Below are 17361 nucleotides of genomic sequence, written 5' to 3'. Positions count from 1 at the left end.
TCGAAACAAACTAATTTAGAAACCATCCTTACAAACACTTTGCATGTGTTCTGAAGTGCATTGTGACGTTTAGATGTTGAACTTCATATCCCACCATACAGTTTGTTGGTATTCTATAATACAGTTTCAAGCTTTGTAAAGTTTCTTTTGAACGTCAGTATACAATTTATTCAGGATATGTCTTCAAGGCTTTCTTAAAAATGGATAAACCAAAGTAAAATTTTAACACTTTGTTTCTTAGAATTACAGCTGAAAATAAATTGTTCACCAAATATGAAGGTAAACAAATATGTAAACACAATATCTGATATACAAAATAAACTAATCCTACTGCAATAAACAATTTAATCAATGCCACATTAAATTTTTAAAAAAAAAATCTTAAAATGATGAGAAAACCATATCAGTTGGGTTGACAGCTGTGATGGCGTATGAATACACTATGAAGAAAGGACGTATTTGTGTTCTAGTATAATAGACATACAACCATGTGAACTGGCAAGTATAGGCAAATTAAGAAAGAGTTATCAGTGACACACTTAAACTTGAGAAGACAATGCAACATCAGTTACAATACGTCTACAAGCCTGCTAAGACAAGGGACTGCCATTTTATAGTTAGATGCATACAAATTCCACATTCAATAAAAGTTAAACAATGCAAATTCCAAAATCCTGTTCCTTTATCTTCCTGCAAATAAAGCAAACCTGTACAACTTGGTATGCTGCAGATAATAATTGAAGTGAGAAGCATTCTGTCCACACAGTAACAACATGCAGACATTTGTTAAACATTCTTGTCCAAATGTGGCAGCGGAAAGTTTCTTTTCTCACTTTTGGCAGTTTGGCCAGAACAGAGTATCTGAATGTTAGCTATATATTATGAAGATGAAGATTTCATATTAATGTGTTATTTTTGGAAACAATTAGTCACCTAGTTCTAGCACATATAAAACTGTTAAAGAGTCCACACTCAATCTCTGATGACATCACATGCATACAGTATGTATGGTGTTGGTGTGGCATTAACATCTCAGACATGGTGCACTGGCTGGAACAAGAAATAGCCCAATGGGCCCACTGACGGGGATGTCCCCTGGACCAACCACACATCAAACGAGCACTATACCACTGGGCTATGTCCAGCCCCATTTCACAAAGATGCAGATAAATAACAATGAGGTATCACTAGGTTTGACCCATGTTTTCACCAACTGCTGTAAGTACGGTAAGTACTCATGGATAACAATTATGCAGGATTACTCATAACACATACCAAGTTAAGAAAAGAAGCAAACATTTACTAATATGGTGAATAACTGTGTATGGTATCACAATTCTCAATACAAAATGTCATTTTCATGCAGCATTCAGATTGTACAGATTTGTTTTAATCAAACTGTTCAAGTTAAGGTGCAGAAATAGTAAAACAAATATTCTACTCTAAACCCTCAACATGTCAGGTTTGTTACAAATTGCTCATCAAACACTTTTACACACCGACAAAGACATCAAAACAACTTTTGGCTCAATCTTCTTAATAACTAGAAATATTCTATTTGCTAGCCTGTTTAAAAATATCTGAAAACAAAAAACATAAAAATTTAATTAAAACTGAATTGCAATTATTAGAGTATTAAAAAACTGTCAATAATATTTTTGTTTCATTTCACTATTTACTTGCAGCCTTAACTATAAGTTATTGCTGAAGCCAAGCGTTTCCCCCCGACAGTTTTATCATAAATAAAACACACCCAAACAAAGATACAGCTGCCTGAATATATTCACAAGTCATGTAGAAAATAGTACAAGGATGTGGGGACACAATAAAAGGGAGAGTTTCATAAAGTGCATACAAAAAATTTTCTTTTCAACATCACAACACAAAAATTCAGTTTTAGTTTGTTTATAAATAATTTTAAACACCCATATTTAAAATCTCTTGAAATCACTCAAGAAATACTGGTATGACGAAAAAAACACCGCCTCTATATACCGACAAGAAGCCAAACTTGCTGACAAAGTGTTAATTAATATCAATTAAATTCCCTGATCGTTAAAATGCAATACTGACAAGAAAGTCTTCTGCTTTGGTGTGAAAATCGTTTGTCCAGTAAGTCACAAGAGCCAACACAGACAAGCACAGCTCATCGAGTCTTCAATCCCTTCACAAGATTACCCATAATTCCCGAAACACATTCCACTGACCTGAATTCCTAATATCACCAACTGCAGCAGTGTCATCCACGAATAATGAATAATGTCAGTTAGAACTGCAACACACCTGTATCATCAACACTATTGCAGTTACTGACACACCCAGATATCACCAATATTCTAGCAGCTGTTGGATAAAGTCACCACCAACACCCAAGTAGCTGCTACACTGATCCACAGCTCGGTCGAGTTACGTCTTCCACTCATATATAAAATACATCTTATTAGTTTTCTATTATTTGTATTCTTGGCTTTGTTAGAAAAGTTCATTAATATATGAACTACAACAAGAAAAGTAACACCATCTTTAGGTAAAGTAATAAGGTTTGTTACACATAGAAACCTGTAATAATTCAATGACTTTAGCACAACTCTGTTGGATTTTACAAGGACACAAAACACACAGTAAGTGGCTTTGTATCATTATATCTCTGCTAAATGCATTGTCTTGCCTTCCCAGACAGTAATTTGTTTCAAGGCAAAGGACAAATGTATCTATTGCGCAACTTTTGTTTCCCTGTCAACAGTTTGTAACTTCACTAAACGTCATCCAGTGAAGCTATATAATTTCATATTATTGCATTAACAGCAAAAATAATGGTGCTATGATATATTACATTGGCTTTAAATAAATTAATTGAATACTCTAAAGAAAAGAAAACAGTGACTGAAAATGGTGTTAACTTTCTTTAAAGTGTTACCGGTAATATATCATTAATATTTTAATATTACAGACGCTAAATCCCAGGCCGAGGCTTAAAAACCTTTAGAACCTAGACTGAAATCTTTAACAATTTCACACACACATACAATGTGTATGCTGTTGCCATTGTGTCAGAGTCTCAGTCTATTATTAGCAGGACTAGCTCTGGGCCAGCAGAAAATTTCGCCAAATTATCTGTTAAGCTTAAAAAATTACAAACCCCCCCCCACCGTTATTTTGTATCAAAATATCAATTATTACAGAAAATTATTTCGCCAAATTAAAATAAAATTTGCCGATTGTTTTTGAAATTCGCAATTGGTGAATTTGGCGAGTGCCAGAGCTAGCCCTGATTAGAGAGTAGAGTCTAGGCTCTAAACGTTTAATAAGTGCCAGGCCAGGTCAGGTCATTTGAAACACACTGTGTCAGTTTTAATCGGAAGTGATACTCATAATCCAATCAAAATTGTAGCAATTCTACTGAAAGCCAACATTAACATCTCAAATATAAATGTAAAAATGTATGAGTGGAGCCATAGCATCAACCTTTTCCATGAATCCTGTCCCGGTAAGGAAATCACAATTTCACTTTGTGTATTCACACCACACACATCTTCATTGCTTGTCTGTGCTCAAGTCTGTTCTGTATATACTGGCAGCCACGCAAATGTAAGTTTACAAGGTGTGTAGAATAGATTCACTAGTTGATACCGTGACTAGCGAAGAAGAAACAACCCTGATTTTATATACTTTGATAAGAAGACGCACCATCACATCATCCATGGTACACAGTGTTTCATACAGGTCCTGCCCATACTGGCAGCTGACGAGTTACTCCTTCAAAATCCCTGAATAGAGCAGCCTCATCGACCCCACACTCCACAGTTTTGTGGTACAGCCTCATCGACCCCACACTCCACAGTTGTGGTACAGCCTCATCGACCCCACACTCCACAGTTTTGTGGTACAGCCTCATTGACCCCACACTCCACAGAAGGTTTGTGGTACAGCCTCATCGACCCCCCCCCTCCACAGTCTTGTGGTATGGCCTCATCACCCCCCCCCCCCCCCCCCCCCCCCCCCACACTGCACAGTCTCGTGGTGCAGAGACAGAGGCAATTAGTAGTAGTAGTAAAACTTAGTGGAAACTCCTAGTCACACCATTGAGCAGTGACAAAGTGGCTGTTGCCACGGCTACCCGCTTCTCCGAACATTATAACTGCATCAGTAATGGCCAACATTGTAGTACATTTGTAATTTCTATCTGTACTACATTTGCAGTACATTTGTAGTACACATGTAGCACACTTGCAATATGTTTTGTACTACTTGTACTACTATACTTGTAGTACGTTTGTAATACACACATCGTACACTTGTGCATTTGTAATGCATGTGTAGTACCCTTGCAGTACACATGTAGTACAGCTGCAGCACCCTTGCACCACATATACAGGTGTGTTAAAACACCCCGAGCCAACAGCTCACTGTCTCACATAATTATGCGGAGATTGGAGATAAAGAGTTTGGCGTCAAATCTCCGCTAGTGTCTGCAGAACCCTGGGAATTCACGCCACGCTTCCTCATGCCTGCAAGAGAAATCAGTGTTAATACAATCTGCACATTACTTAGTAAAATACTAACTGGTTGTTAAAAACAACACCTGATCTCATTAGTACTTTTAAAGTTGATTTGTCCACAATGCCTGTGTGTTATTTTTTGTCACATAGCATCACATTTATGGGGGGTTTTCCAGAATGCCTGTGTTACTTTTTGTCACATAGTGTCACATTTATGGGGGGTTTTCCAGAATGCCTGTGTTACTTTTTGTCACATAGTGTCACATTTATGGGGGGTTTTCCAGAATGCCTCTGTATAACTTTTTGTCACATAGCGTCACATTTATGGGGTTTTTTCCAGAATGCCTCTGTTATTTTTTGTCACATAGTGTCACATTTATGTGGGGTTTTATGGTTTTTGTTGTTTGTTTTGTTTGTTTTTGTTTCTTTACATCTTTCTCATCTTAATCGTGTTATGATACAAAAAATAAACACAGTTTTAAAAACACACAAATAAAACCTATAAGAAATGCTAATGTCAAACTACATCCTCACAGCTGTAGATCACAGGATTATTGCTTATATCCAATACTAAGCAGTCAAGATTGTTTGCTATTCTATTCAGGGCTGCATATGCGAACACCTGATATGATCACCGTTTTGACAGTGATTCATGAGTGCATGTCATCACAGCTGTACTTATTAACATGATCTCTGTATGGTGCTAATTTTGATTTAGTAAACTAATCTGGCAGTGGCAGTCCTCTTTGTGGCAGTGCAAGAGTGATAATATCTCCAGTAAAGGATCTCCTCGAGAGGGGCTGCCCTATAAACAAGGCACTAGACAGAGAATCATAGCATCCACCACTACTTTGCCAAACTCCCATTCGACTCTGCATTGTGCGGAGATACGGCCCTCATCATGTGTTAAGGTTTTGTTGTTCTTGGGATCTATATTAGTTGTCTTGCTGAGGAGTTCATAACTTGTCTGATACATTCCACAAAGAACACAGTACCAACACTGTATCTATGTAAAAATTACCTCTACCATTTCTCTCGTTTGTGGAGTTTATAACAGTCTAATAAATGTCACATAGTACCAACACTGTATTTATGTAAAAATTACCTCTACCATTTCTCTCATTTGTGGAGTTTATAACAGTCTGATAAAGGTCACACAGTACCAACACTGTATTTATGTAAAACTTACCTCTACCATTTCTTGTTTGGGGACTTCATAATTGTCTGATATATTCATACAGCACACATTCCCACAATAATACCTACACACAAATTACCTGCGACATTTCTCCTGTTCGGAGAATTCATAATTTATTTCAGGAATTCCGTACAATACACATGCTAACACAATATCTATAAACAAATTACATGTATTGTTTTTTTCATTCGGAAAAGTTCATAATTTAATAAATTCATTTCATACACACCTACTAATAATATATATACACACTGTGTCACAATTACTTAATTATTTCTCTCATTTGGGGATTCTCAATTTCATACAGTACACTTACTCAATAATACCTACAAACTTTGTCACAAATTATCTGTTGTTTGGGAATATCTACACACTTTGTAACAAATTACTTGTGTTATTTCTCGTTTGGGGATTTACAATTTCATACAGTACACCTACTCAATACCTACACAATGTGTCACAAATTATCTGTACTATCTCTCTCATTTGTGGATTCACAGTTCTGTACAGTACAGACTATTTACCCCAACCTACCTGTGTGTGTGTGAATGAACCAGAGTGTGGCTGTGAGGATGATGCTGATGGTGAAGATTGACCCCAACCTACCTGAGTGTGTGTGAATGAACCAGAGCGTGGCTGTGAGGAGGGGGCCGATGGTGACGATTGACCCCAACCTACCTGAGTATGTGTGAATGAACCAGAGCGTGGCTGTGAGGATGATGCTGATGGTGAAGATTGACCTCAACCTACCTGTGTGTGTGTGAATGAACCAGAGTGCAGCTGTGAGGAGAGGGCCGATGGTGAAGACTGACCCCAACCTACCTGTGTGTGTGAATGAACCAGAGCACGGCTGTGAGGATGCCGATGGTGAAGATTGACCCCAACCTACCTGTGTGTGTGTGAATGAACCAGAGTGCAGGTGTGAGGAGGATGCCGATGATTAAGACTGACCCCAACCTACCTGTGTGTGTGTGAATGAACTAGAGCGTGGCTGCGAGGATGATGCCGATGGTGAAGATTGACCCCAACCAACTTGTGTGTGTGTGAAAGTACCAGTGTGTGTGTGTGAGGAGGGGACCGATGATGAAGACTGACCCCAACCTACCTGTGTGTGTGTGAATGAACCAGAGCATGGCTGTGAGGAGGGGGCCGATGGTGAAGATTGACCCCAACCTACCTGTGTGTGTGTGTGAATGAACCAGAGCGTGGCTGTGAGGATGATGTTGATGGTGAAGATTGACCCCAACCTACCTGTGTGTGTGAATGAACCAGAGCGTGGCTGTGAGGAGGATGCCGATGGTGAAGATTGACCCCAACCTACCTGTGTGTGTGTGAATGAACTAGAGTGCGGCTGTGAGGAGGATGCCGATGGTGAAGATTGACCCCAACCTACCTGTGTGTGTGTGAATGAACCAGAGTGCGGCTGTGAGGAGGATGCCGATGGTGAAGATTGACCCCAAAATAAATGTGTGTGTGTGAATGAACTAGAGTGTGGCTGTGAGGAGGGGGCCGATGGTGAAGATTGACCCCAACCTACCTGTGTGTGTGTGAATGAACCAGAGTACAGCTGTGAGGAGAGGGCCGATGGTGAAGATTGACCCCAACCTACCTGTGTGTGTGTGTGTGTGAATGAACCAGAGTGCAGTTGTGAGCAGGGGGCCGATGGTGAAGACTGACCCCAACCTACCTGTGTGTGTGTGAATGAACCAGAGTGCAGCTGTGAGGAGGATGCCGATGGTGAAGACTGACCCGAACCTACCTGTGTGTGTGTGAATGAACCAGAGTGCGGCTGTTAGGAGGATGCCGATGGTGAAGATTGACTCCAACCTACCTGTGTGTGTGTGAATGAACCAGAGTGCGGCTGTTAGGAGGATGCCGATGGTGAAGATTGACTCCAACCTACCTGTGTGTGTGTGAATGAACCAGAGTGCGGCTGTGAGGAGGATGCCGATGGTGAAGACTGACTCCAACCTACCTGTGTGTGTGTGAATGAACCAGAGTGCGGCTGTGAGGAGGATGCCGATGGTGAAGATTGACCCCAACCTACCTGTGTGTGTGTGAACGAACCAGAGTGCAGTTGTGAGCAGGAGGCCGATGGTGAAGATTGACTCCAACCTACCTGTGTGTGTGTGAATGAACCAGAGTGCATCTGTGAGGAGGATGCCGATGGTGAAGACTGACCCCAACCTACCTGTGTGTGTGTGAATGAACCAGAGTGCGGCTGTGAGGAGGATGCCGATGGTGAAGATTGACTCCAACCTACCTGTGTGTGTGTGAATGAACCAGAGTGCGGCTGTTAGGAGGATGCTGATGGTGAAGATTGACTCCAACCTACCTGTGTGTGTATGAGTAAACCAGAGCGTGGCTGTGAGGAGGATGCCGATGGTGAAGATTGACCCCAACCTACCTGTGTGTGTATGAGTGAACCAGAGCGCGGCTGTGAGGAGGATGCCGATGGTGAAGATTGACCCCAACCTACCTGTGTGTGTGTGAGTGAACCAGAGCGCGGCTGTGAGGAGGATGCCGATGGTGAAGATTGACCCCAACCTACCTGTGTGTGTGTGAGTGAACCAGAGTGCGGCTTTGAGGAGGATGCCGATGGTGAAGATTGACCCCAACCTACCTGTGTGTGTGTGAGTGAACCAGAGTGCGGCTGTGAGGAGGATGCCGATGGTGAAGATTGACCCCAACCTACCTGTGTGTGTGTGAGTGAACCAGAGTGCGGCTGTGAGGAGGATGCCGATGGTAAAGATTGACCCAAACCTACCTGTGTGTGTGTGAGTGAACCAGAGCGCGGCTGTGAGGAGGATGCCGATGGTGAAGATTGACCCCAACCTACCTGTGTGTGTGTGAGTGAACCAGAGCGTGGCTGTGAGGAGGATGCCGATGGTGAAGATTGACCCCAACCTACCTGTGTGTGTGTGAATGAACCAGAGTGCGGCTGTTAGGAGGATGCCGATGGTGAAGATTGACCCCAACCTACCTGTGTGTGTGTGAATGAACCAGAGTGCGGCTGTGAGGATGATGCCGATGGTGAAGGCAGCGAAGGCGATGCCGACCACTGTGGCCGAGTCGAGGCCCTCGATGATTACGCTGTGTTGCGGGGGCGTGCTGACGTGGGCGTCGAGGCTAGATGACTTGTCAGACGTGTCAACCACCGGCTCGCTGTCTCCTAGGAGATCACAGACAAACAGGTCAACACAAATTAACATCTACAATTGTTAAGATATATAAACAGAAAAAATAGGTAAACACAACTTAATATCTACAATTATTATCCACATGGTTCAACATAACTGAGTTAATAAAACTCATATGAAGCACGTAATTTTTGTGTAATGATGTATATAATGTTTATGGAAGACACATAAATAATAAGTATGTGTTTATGGACTTTATTCCTAAAGAAAAACATAAATAAGAAGTATATAATGTTTATGGATTTATTTTCTAATAGGAAGACACATAAATAAGAAGTAATGGACTTACTTTCTAATAGGAAGACGCATAAATAAGAATTATATAATGATTCTGGACTTACAGAAAGATATATAATGATTCTGGACTTACAGAAAGACACATAAATAAGAACTATATAATGATTCTGGACTTACAGAAAGACGCATAAATAAGAACTATATAATGATTCTGGACTTACAGAAAGACGCATAAATAAGAACTATATAATGATTCTGGACTTACAGAAAGACGCAATAAATAAGAACTATATAATGATTCTGGACTTACAGAAACACACATAAATAAGAACTATATAATGATTCTGGATTTATTGCCTTATAAAGAAGACACATAAATAAGAAGTATATGTTTACAGATTTACTTCCTAATATGAAATACATAAATATATGTTTATGGACTTACTTCCTGGAACAGCAATGTTAATTTCTTTGTCTGTGATTTCCCAGGGTCCTATGGTAACAATATTGTTCAGCCGCCCTGACCTCAGAGCCTGGATAGACACGGGGAGTCGAGGCCCTGCTCCTGACGGCTGCTCACAGATCCGAGTCTCTCGGTGGTTGCACTGTGGTAGGTGGCCGGTGGCTGTGATTCGTCGGCACGGTGACAGCTCACAGTGCAGGTAGGTGAAGCGGCCGTCGGTGAAGAAGTCATAAACGTTGAAGCTGAATGTACTGTGTTTAGTTGCCGTGGTGACGACTGGAGTCTCCCACGACAAACTGTCTTCAATAACACAGCTGAAAATATCACAAATAAACATCTTAGTCGAAAATAGTCACAAAGAAACATCCTAGTTTGAAATAGTCACAAATAAACATCTTAGTCGGAAATAGTCACAAAGAAACATCCTAGTTTGAAAATATCACAAATAAACATCTTAGTCGGAAATAGTCGCAAAGAAACATCCTAGTTTGAAAATTTCACAAATAAACATCTTAGTTGGAAATAGTCGCAAAGAAACATCCTAGTTTGAAAATATCACAAATAAACATCTTAGTCGGAAATCGTCACAAATAAACATCTTAGTCGGAAATCGTCACAAATAAACATCTTAGTTGGAAATAGTCACAAAGAAACATCTTAGTTTGAAAATATCACAAATAAACATCTTAGTCGGAAATAGTCACAAATAAACATCTTAGTTGGAAATAGTCACAAATAAACATCTGAGTCGGAAATAGTCACAAATAAACATCTTAGTCGGAAATAGTCAAAAATAAACATCTTAGTCGGAAATCGTCACAAAGAAACATATTAGTTTGAAAATATCACAAATAAACATCATAGTCGGAAATAGTCACAAAGAAACATCTTAGTCGGAAATAGTCACAAAGAAACATCCTAGTTTGAAAATATCACAAAGAAACATCTTAGTCGGAAATCGTCACAAAGAAACATCTTAGTTGGAAATCGTCACAAATAAACATCTTAGTCGGAAATAGTCACAACGAAACATCCTAGTTTGAAAATATCACAAATAAACATCTTAGTCGGAAATCGTCACAAATAAACATCTTAGTCGGAAATAGTCACAACGAAACATCCTAGTTTGAAAATATCACAAATAAACATCTTAGTCGGAAATCGTCACAAATAAACATCTTAGTCGGAAATTAGTCACAAATAAACATCTTAGTCGGAAATAGTCACAACGAAACATCCTAGTTTGAAAGTATCACAAATAAACATCTTAGTCGGAAATAGTCACAACGAAACATCCTAGTTTGAAAATATCACAAATAAACATCTTAGTCAGAAATCGTCACAAAGAAACATCCTAGTTTGAAAATTTTACAAATAAATATCTTAGTCTGAAAATATTACAAAGCAACAATGCTTAAGTTAGACTAGTTTACTTCTATATATCTATTTCTGACAATTGTAATGTTTTATAGTGTATATTTTAAAATACACATCATATGGAATACTAGTATGTTGGTAAGCTATGTTATGTGTGTAAACAGATTTCATTGCTATAATAACACAAACAATTTTGGGACAGGCCGACAGGCAGATGCAATGTTATTCAAAATAAAGAAAAATAAGTACTTTCTAATGCAATCAGTCGTATAATTTTGCATTGTTAAAATTACCCTGCAAAAAGAATGTCATCATGTCATGAAGGGACCAGGGACATGTGATACTAAATACAAACAAATAATTTTTATTTCGCTTTTGTCAAAATCGTTTTTCTATTATAATGACATTTTGTGTATTCATTTGTTTTCAATACATCATCCCATAAGAATGGAAAGAAAGAAAGAAATGTTTTATTTAATGACGCACTCAACACATTTTATGTATGGTTATATGGCATCAAACATATGGTTAAGGACCGCACAGATATTTAGAGAGGAAACCCACTGTCACCACTTCATGAGCTACTCTTTTCGATTAGCAGCAAGGGTTCTTTTATATGCACCATCCCACAGACAGGGTAGTACATACCACAACCTTTGATGTACCAGTGATGGTGGAGAGAGAAATAGCTGAATGGGCTCACTGACGGGGATTGATCCCAAACCGACCGCGCATCAAGCGAGTGCTTTGCCACTCCCATAAGAATGGAGTAAACCATACAACAGTAATAATTTTTTTTTAATAAATAATTTGCTTAATACAGCAGAGATTTGATCTCAAAGGCTGTGGTATGTGTTATCCTGTCTGTGGGATGGTGCATATAAAAGATCCTTTGCTGCTAATCGAAAAGAGTAGCCCATGAAGTGGCGACCGCGGGTTTCCTCTCTCAATATCTGTGTGGTCCTTAACTGTATGTCCGACGCCATATAACCGTAAATAAAATGTGTTAAATGTGTCGTTAAATAAAACATTTCCTTCCTTATCGAGCGTATTAATTAAAACCAAAAAACAATTCAAAATAAAATATAAACTTTTAGTGTTATTATTAGTAAATATGTTTAAAATTTAATTATAAGTATTGTCGTTATTTCCTTCACATTCACCTGGGTATATAAAAAAAAAAACATCCACAAATTTATGTGTGAATGGCTTTGCCGATTCAGTTTTTGAAAAAAACAATGTCATACCCAATGAACATGAAAGAAGTAAGACAACTGTTAAACAGTTGACATCTGGATACCTGTCTCTGATCAGCACGACACTCCGCGCCAGTTTGTCAGCTCGTTGTTCCTGGGACACCCAGCAGTTCCGGATCTGGACAGCAATGTTCGTGTCTGAGGAATACAAATTGAGAAAACACACTTTGAAAATGCACTTCATACATATAAAAATACAACTGCAACAGTTCCGGATCTGGAGAGCAATGTTTGTGTCTGAGAAACAGAGATTGAGAGAACACAATTTAATAATACACTTCTTACATCTAAAATACAGCTGCAACAGTTCCGGACCTGGAGAGCAATGTTTGTGTCTGAGAAACAGAGATTGAGAGAACACAATTTAATAATACACTTCTTACATCTAAAATACAGCTGCAACAGTTCCGGACCTGGAGAGCAATGTTTGTGTCTGAGAAACAGAGATTGAGAGAACACAATTTAATAATACACTTTGTAGATCTCAAAATACATCTGCAACTGGCAGATACGTGAAGGTCTTCTATTTTTGAATATGTAAATCATTATGTTTATAGGGTTCCTTCAATGAAGATTGTGTGGCATTGGTGGCTTACCAGATTCTTGTTTTCTGAAGGCAGTGGTTTACCAAAAATATTTATACTGCAACTAAAAGCATTTTTTAAAAATGTTTTCTTTGCTGAAAAACCAAAAAGCTTTTAAAAACAGTGGGTCATGTAATTTGTAAGCAATACCTGTCGTTCACATAGATCTAGTGTATGGTCCTTTTCTTTTAAACCTTATGTATGACACGTGTCTTTTATACTTAGTGTATCACCTATGTTTATATTTAGTGTATAGTTTTATTCCTGAAAATCACAAAAAGCAACAAGTATTTACTGACCAGTGACTGTTGTGGCTTGGACATACATTCTGATGTTCTCTGTCAACATGACTGGAAACTGAATGCTCTGCTTCATGGAGGCATCACGAAACATCTCCAGTATGTACTGCCCTGTCCCATCCTTGGTGTTATCAGTGGAGTTCTGCAAAACAGGACACCGTAAGTTATTATCAGTATTATAGCATCTTTTAACAGCAAACATATATTTTCTCTTGCACTGTATACCATCAAACTATAATTATGTAGTAGCCCACACATTTGTAAGTTTGATAAAGACCAATGGCCAAAACATCAAGGGAAACGTTTATTTTATCCCCATGAATACATTTTAAAGTAAATAGAAAAAAATATATATTAGCACTAGTAGAAAGTAATTTTTAACTTAAAGTCCAAAAACTAGGGATGTGTTTAGAATAAAGAAAATTAAAATCTAATTATTATATCTAATTGACCTCACAGTTAAATACTTAATGCAAAGGATATTGTCTATTAAACAATCAACAATTTATTACTTGTAAACAAATAGTTTTATAATTATATTTGTTCTCAATGCCTGATCTGGAAATATTTTCATGACACATAGAAATGGAATTTAAAAAAAATGTTATTACCGGTAATATACTGATGTCCAGAAGAAACCGTACATAATAAAATTTGAATAAGTTGATAGATATTGTTACTAAAGGGAAATAACCAATTTAGAAAGCACTTTACAAACACATTGCATGTATCACGAAGTGCATTGTGACATTTAGATGTTGAACTTCTTGATATTTTCATATCCCACCTTATGTTTGATGGTTTTTTATAAAATGATTTGAAGTTTTGTAAAGTTTAAGTTTGATGTCAGTATATATAGAGAATACCTAGTTAACGACATAGGATATCTGCTTTATCCTGTGACGATAAGAATGGGAAATTCCATGAGGCTTGCTGACCTAAATTTCTCATTCGGCCTGAACAGGATAAGCCAAATATGCAATGTCATTAACTAGTTATTATTTTTATTCTGCAGTCCGTAAAAATGAAGGGGGAAAGCTGTTATTTTTGTCATTTTAGCTACATTGTAAAATGACCTAGAGGTCAAATGAGTGATTTTGTAATGTAGCCATGCGTGTGATGTCACATAAGTGATTTTGTAATGTAGCCATGCGTGTGATGTCACATAAGTGATTTTGTAATGTAGCCATGCGTGTGATGTCACATAAGTGATTTTGTAATGAAGCCATGCGTGTGATGTCACATAAGTGATTTTGTAATGAAGCCATGCGTGTGATGTCACATAAGTGATTTTGTAATGTAGCCATGCGTGTGATGTCACATAAGTGATTTTGTAATGTAGCCATGCGTGTGATGTCACATAAGTGATTTTGTAATGTAGCCATGCGTGTGATGTCACATAAGTGATTTTGTAATGTAGCCATGCGTGTGATGTCACATAAGTGATTTTGTAATGAAGCCATGCGTGTGATGTCACATAAGTGATTTTGTAATGTAGCCATGCGTGTGATGTCACATAAGTGATTTTGTAATGTAGCCATGCGTGTGATGTCACATAAGTGATTTTGTAATGAAGCCATGCGTGTTATGTCACATAAGTGATTTTGTAATGAAGCCATGCGTGTGATGTCACATAAGTGATTTTGTAATGAAGCCATGCGTGTGATGTCACATAAGTGATTTTGTAATGAAGCCATGCGTGTGATGTCACATAAGTGATTTTGTAATGAAGCCATGCGTGTGATGTCACATAAGTGATTTTGTAATGAAGCCATGCATGTGATGTCACATAAGTAAAATCAAAAGTGATAATCAGTTAGTATACATTTATGACTTCGCTTTAATCAGTCATCATAATCAGCCAATTGAAAAGTGGTTGCAGGATAAATGTAAAATATGAGTTCTCACCTCGATGTCGAAGCCGGGCAAGTCTACAACGGGTACTTTACTCACCTCAATGTCGAAGCTGGTAAGTTTTCAATGGGCACCTTACTCACCTCGATGTCGAAGCTGGGTAAGTCTTCAACAGGCAGCTTACTCACCTCGATGTCGAAGCTGGGCAAATCTTCAACAGGCACCTTACTCACCTCGATGTCGAAGCTGGGCAAATCTTCAAGGGGCACCTTACTCACCTTGATGTCGAAGCTAGGTAAGTCTTCAAAGGGCACTTTACTCACCTCGATGTCGAAACTGGGCAAATCTTCAAGGGGCACCTTACTCACCTCGATGTCGAAGCCGGGCAAGTCTTCAATGGACACCTTACACTGGACATCTATCTCGACTCCGTTATCGAAGTCCTCATCATCCACGTACGTCCCGTCACTCAGGTCATGTGATCCAGACCCGGACATCTCGGAGTTGTCAACAAACGCACTGCCGAGCTCCTCCATCAGGGCGTCAGCTACTTCTGGGGCTCGGATAACAATCTAAACGAGAAAACCAGTGATCAATGTTTAACAAGACACCACCTCAAATTAACATCTAGCTGATAACAGAATCAATCTTCATATTACGCCTCAAATGCAAAATAAAGAAGTCCAGTATAGTTTTCCAAGTGCGAACATTTATATTTTTTCGATTAAAAATGAAAGGCATATTTTGTTTACATGTAGCTATGTGGTATTTAATGTGTCTAACATGGGGTTAGTTCCACACTTCAGCTAACATTTCTATATTGATTAGCTACATGTATAAAATTCTACTCACAGCGTTTGAGTAAATGTTTACAATTCTACTCACAGCATTTGAGTATATGTTTACACTTCTACTCAGTGTTTGAGTACTGTTTACAATTCTATTCACAGAATCTGAGGGCATGTTTACAATTCTACTCAGTGTTTGAGTATGTGTTTACAATTCAACTCACAGCATTTGAACACATGGTTGTCATACAAACAAGTTTACAATTCTACTCACAGCATTTGAGTACATGTGATCATAGTGTAAATGTTTACAATTGTACTCAGCATTTGAGTACACATTATCATTGTGTAAACCTGTTTACAACTTTACTCACAGCATTTGAGTACACATGATCATCATGAAACTACTACTCAGTGTTTTAGTACATATTTACAATTCTACTCACATTGTCAGAGTATGTTTACAATTCAACATACATTGTTTTAGTACATTTTTACGATTCTACTCACATTGTTTGGGTACATGTTTACAAGTCTACTCACAGTATCTGAGTACATTACAATTCTACATACATTGAGCATATGTTTATAATTCAACTCACATTATTTGAGTACATGTTTACTATTGTACTCACATTGTTTGAGTATACATTTTCGATTCTACTCGCATTGAGTACATGTTTACAATTCTGTTCACATTGTTTGAGTACGTTAACAATTCTACTCACGTTGTCTGAGTATGTGTTTACAGTTCTACTCAATTGTTTGAGTACATGTTTATGATTCTACTCACATTGTTTGAGTATGTGTTTATGGTTCTACTCACATTGTTTGAGTACATGTTTACAATTCTACTCACGTCTGAGTACATGTTTACGATTCTACTCACATTGTTTGACTACATGTTTATGATTCTACTCTCATTGTTTGAGTATATGTTTACAATTCTACTCACAGCATTGGAGTAGACGTGATCGTCATCCACCTGCAGGAACTTGGTGTGACATTCGGTCAAGGCCGTGCGCAGAATCACATGAGACGAGTTCGCTGTCGGCCCACACACCGGGTCCAGCAGAGTTATCTGCTCCTTGATCAGACCCAGTTGCTGAAAACAACAATTCACGTTCAGTTTTCTGCTCACTTAACTTCTCAGTAATTTATTAAGTAGAACTGAAGTACAAATGTACATGCTTAGTTTCTTTTTCTAAATATATTTATGTTAATATATGTACTGATTTTTTTTCTGCAGAAAATTTTATTCAAATAACAAATGAAATCAACATTATTTCACTTCATCAGTTAAACCAAAAAACTAGCTCAAACATTAGTCATAGGTTCTATTTTCAAACGTTGTTTTTTGTCAAATTTTAAAATATAAATAAATAATAAAATAATAACAGACAGGTATTTCCATTAGTCAAAATTGTGCAATGTCAAAGAAAATATAAACCTATACATAGCGGTTCATATATTACCTGTAAGCATTACAGTACCATTACATTTATTAATACAGAACTTCACTTTTATTAATTAACCTATACATACATGTAGCGGTTCATATATTACCTGTAAGCATTACAGTGTCATTACATTTGTTAATACAGAA

At 38.1% G+C, this 17361-nt stretch overlaps 1 protein-coding gene across 1 annotated transcript in view; it reads right to left on the bottom strand.

Annotated features, from left to right (window-relative positions):
- Window positions 1-4013: 4013 nt before the first annotated feature.
- LOC121382569 (transforming growth factor beta receptor type 3-like) overlaps window positions 4014-17361 on the bottom strand; it is a 111119-nt gene continuing 97771 nt past the window's right edge. Inside the window, exons 10-16 of the mRNA XM_041512045.1 lie at window positions 16711-16860; window positions 15336-15539; window positions 13114-13255; window positions 12275-12368; window positions 9580-9911; window positions 8681-8869; window positions 4014-4508 (exon numbers count right to left, since the gene is read on the bottom strand). Coding sequence (XP_041367979.1) covers window positions 4420-4508; window positions 8681-8869; window positions 9580-9911; window positions 12275-12368; window positions 13114-13255; window positions 15336-15539; window positions 16711-16860 — 1200 coding nt within the window. The 3' untranslated portion in view covers window positions 4014-4419. The remainder of the gene's footprint in view (window positions 4509-8680; window positions 8870-9579; window positions 9912-12274; window positions 12369-13113; window positions 13256-15335; window positions 15540-16710; window positions 16861-17361) is intronic.

Source organism: Gigantopelta aegis, chromosome 10, assembly GCF_016097555.1.
Source record: "Gigantopelta aegis isolate Gae_Host chromosome 10, Gae_host_genome, whole genome shotgun sequence".
In the NCBI taxonomy this organism is placed as follows: Eukaryota; Metazoa; Mollusca; class Gastropoda; order Neomphalida; family Peltospiridae; genus Gigantopelta; species Gigantopelta aegis.
This window is presented reverse-complemented; position numbering and strand designations above follow the sequence as displayed.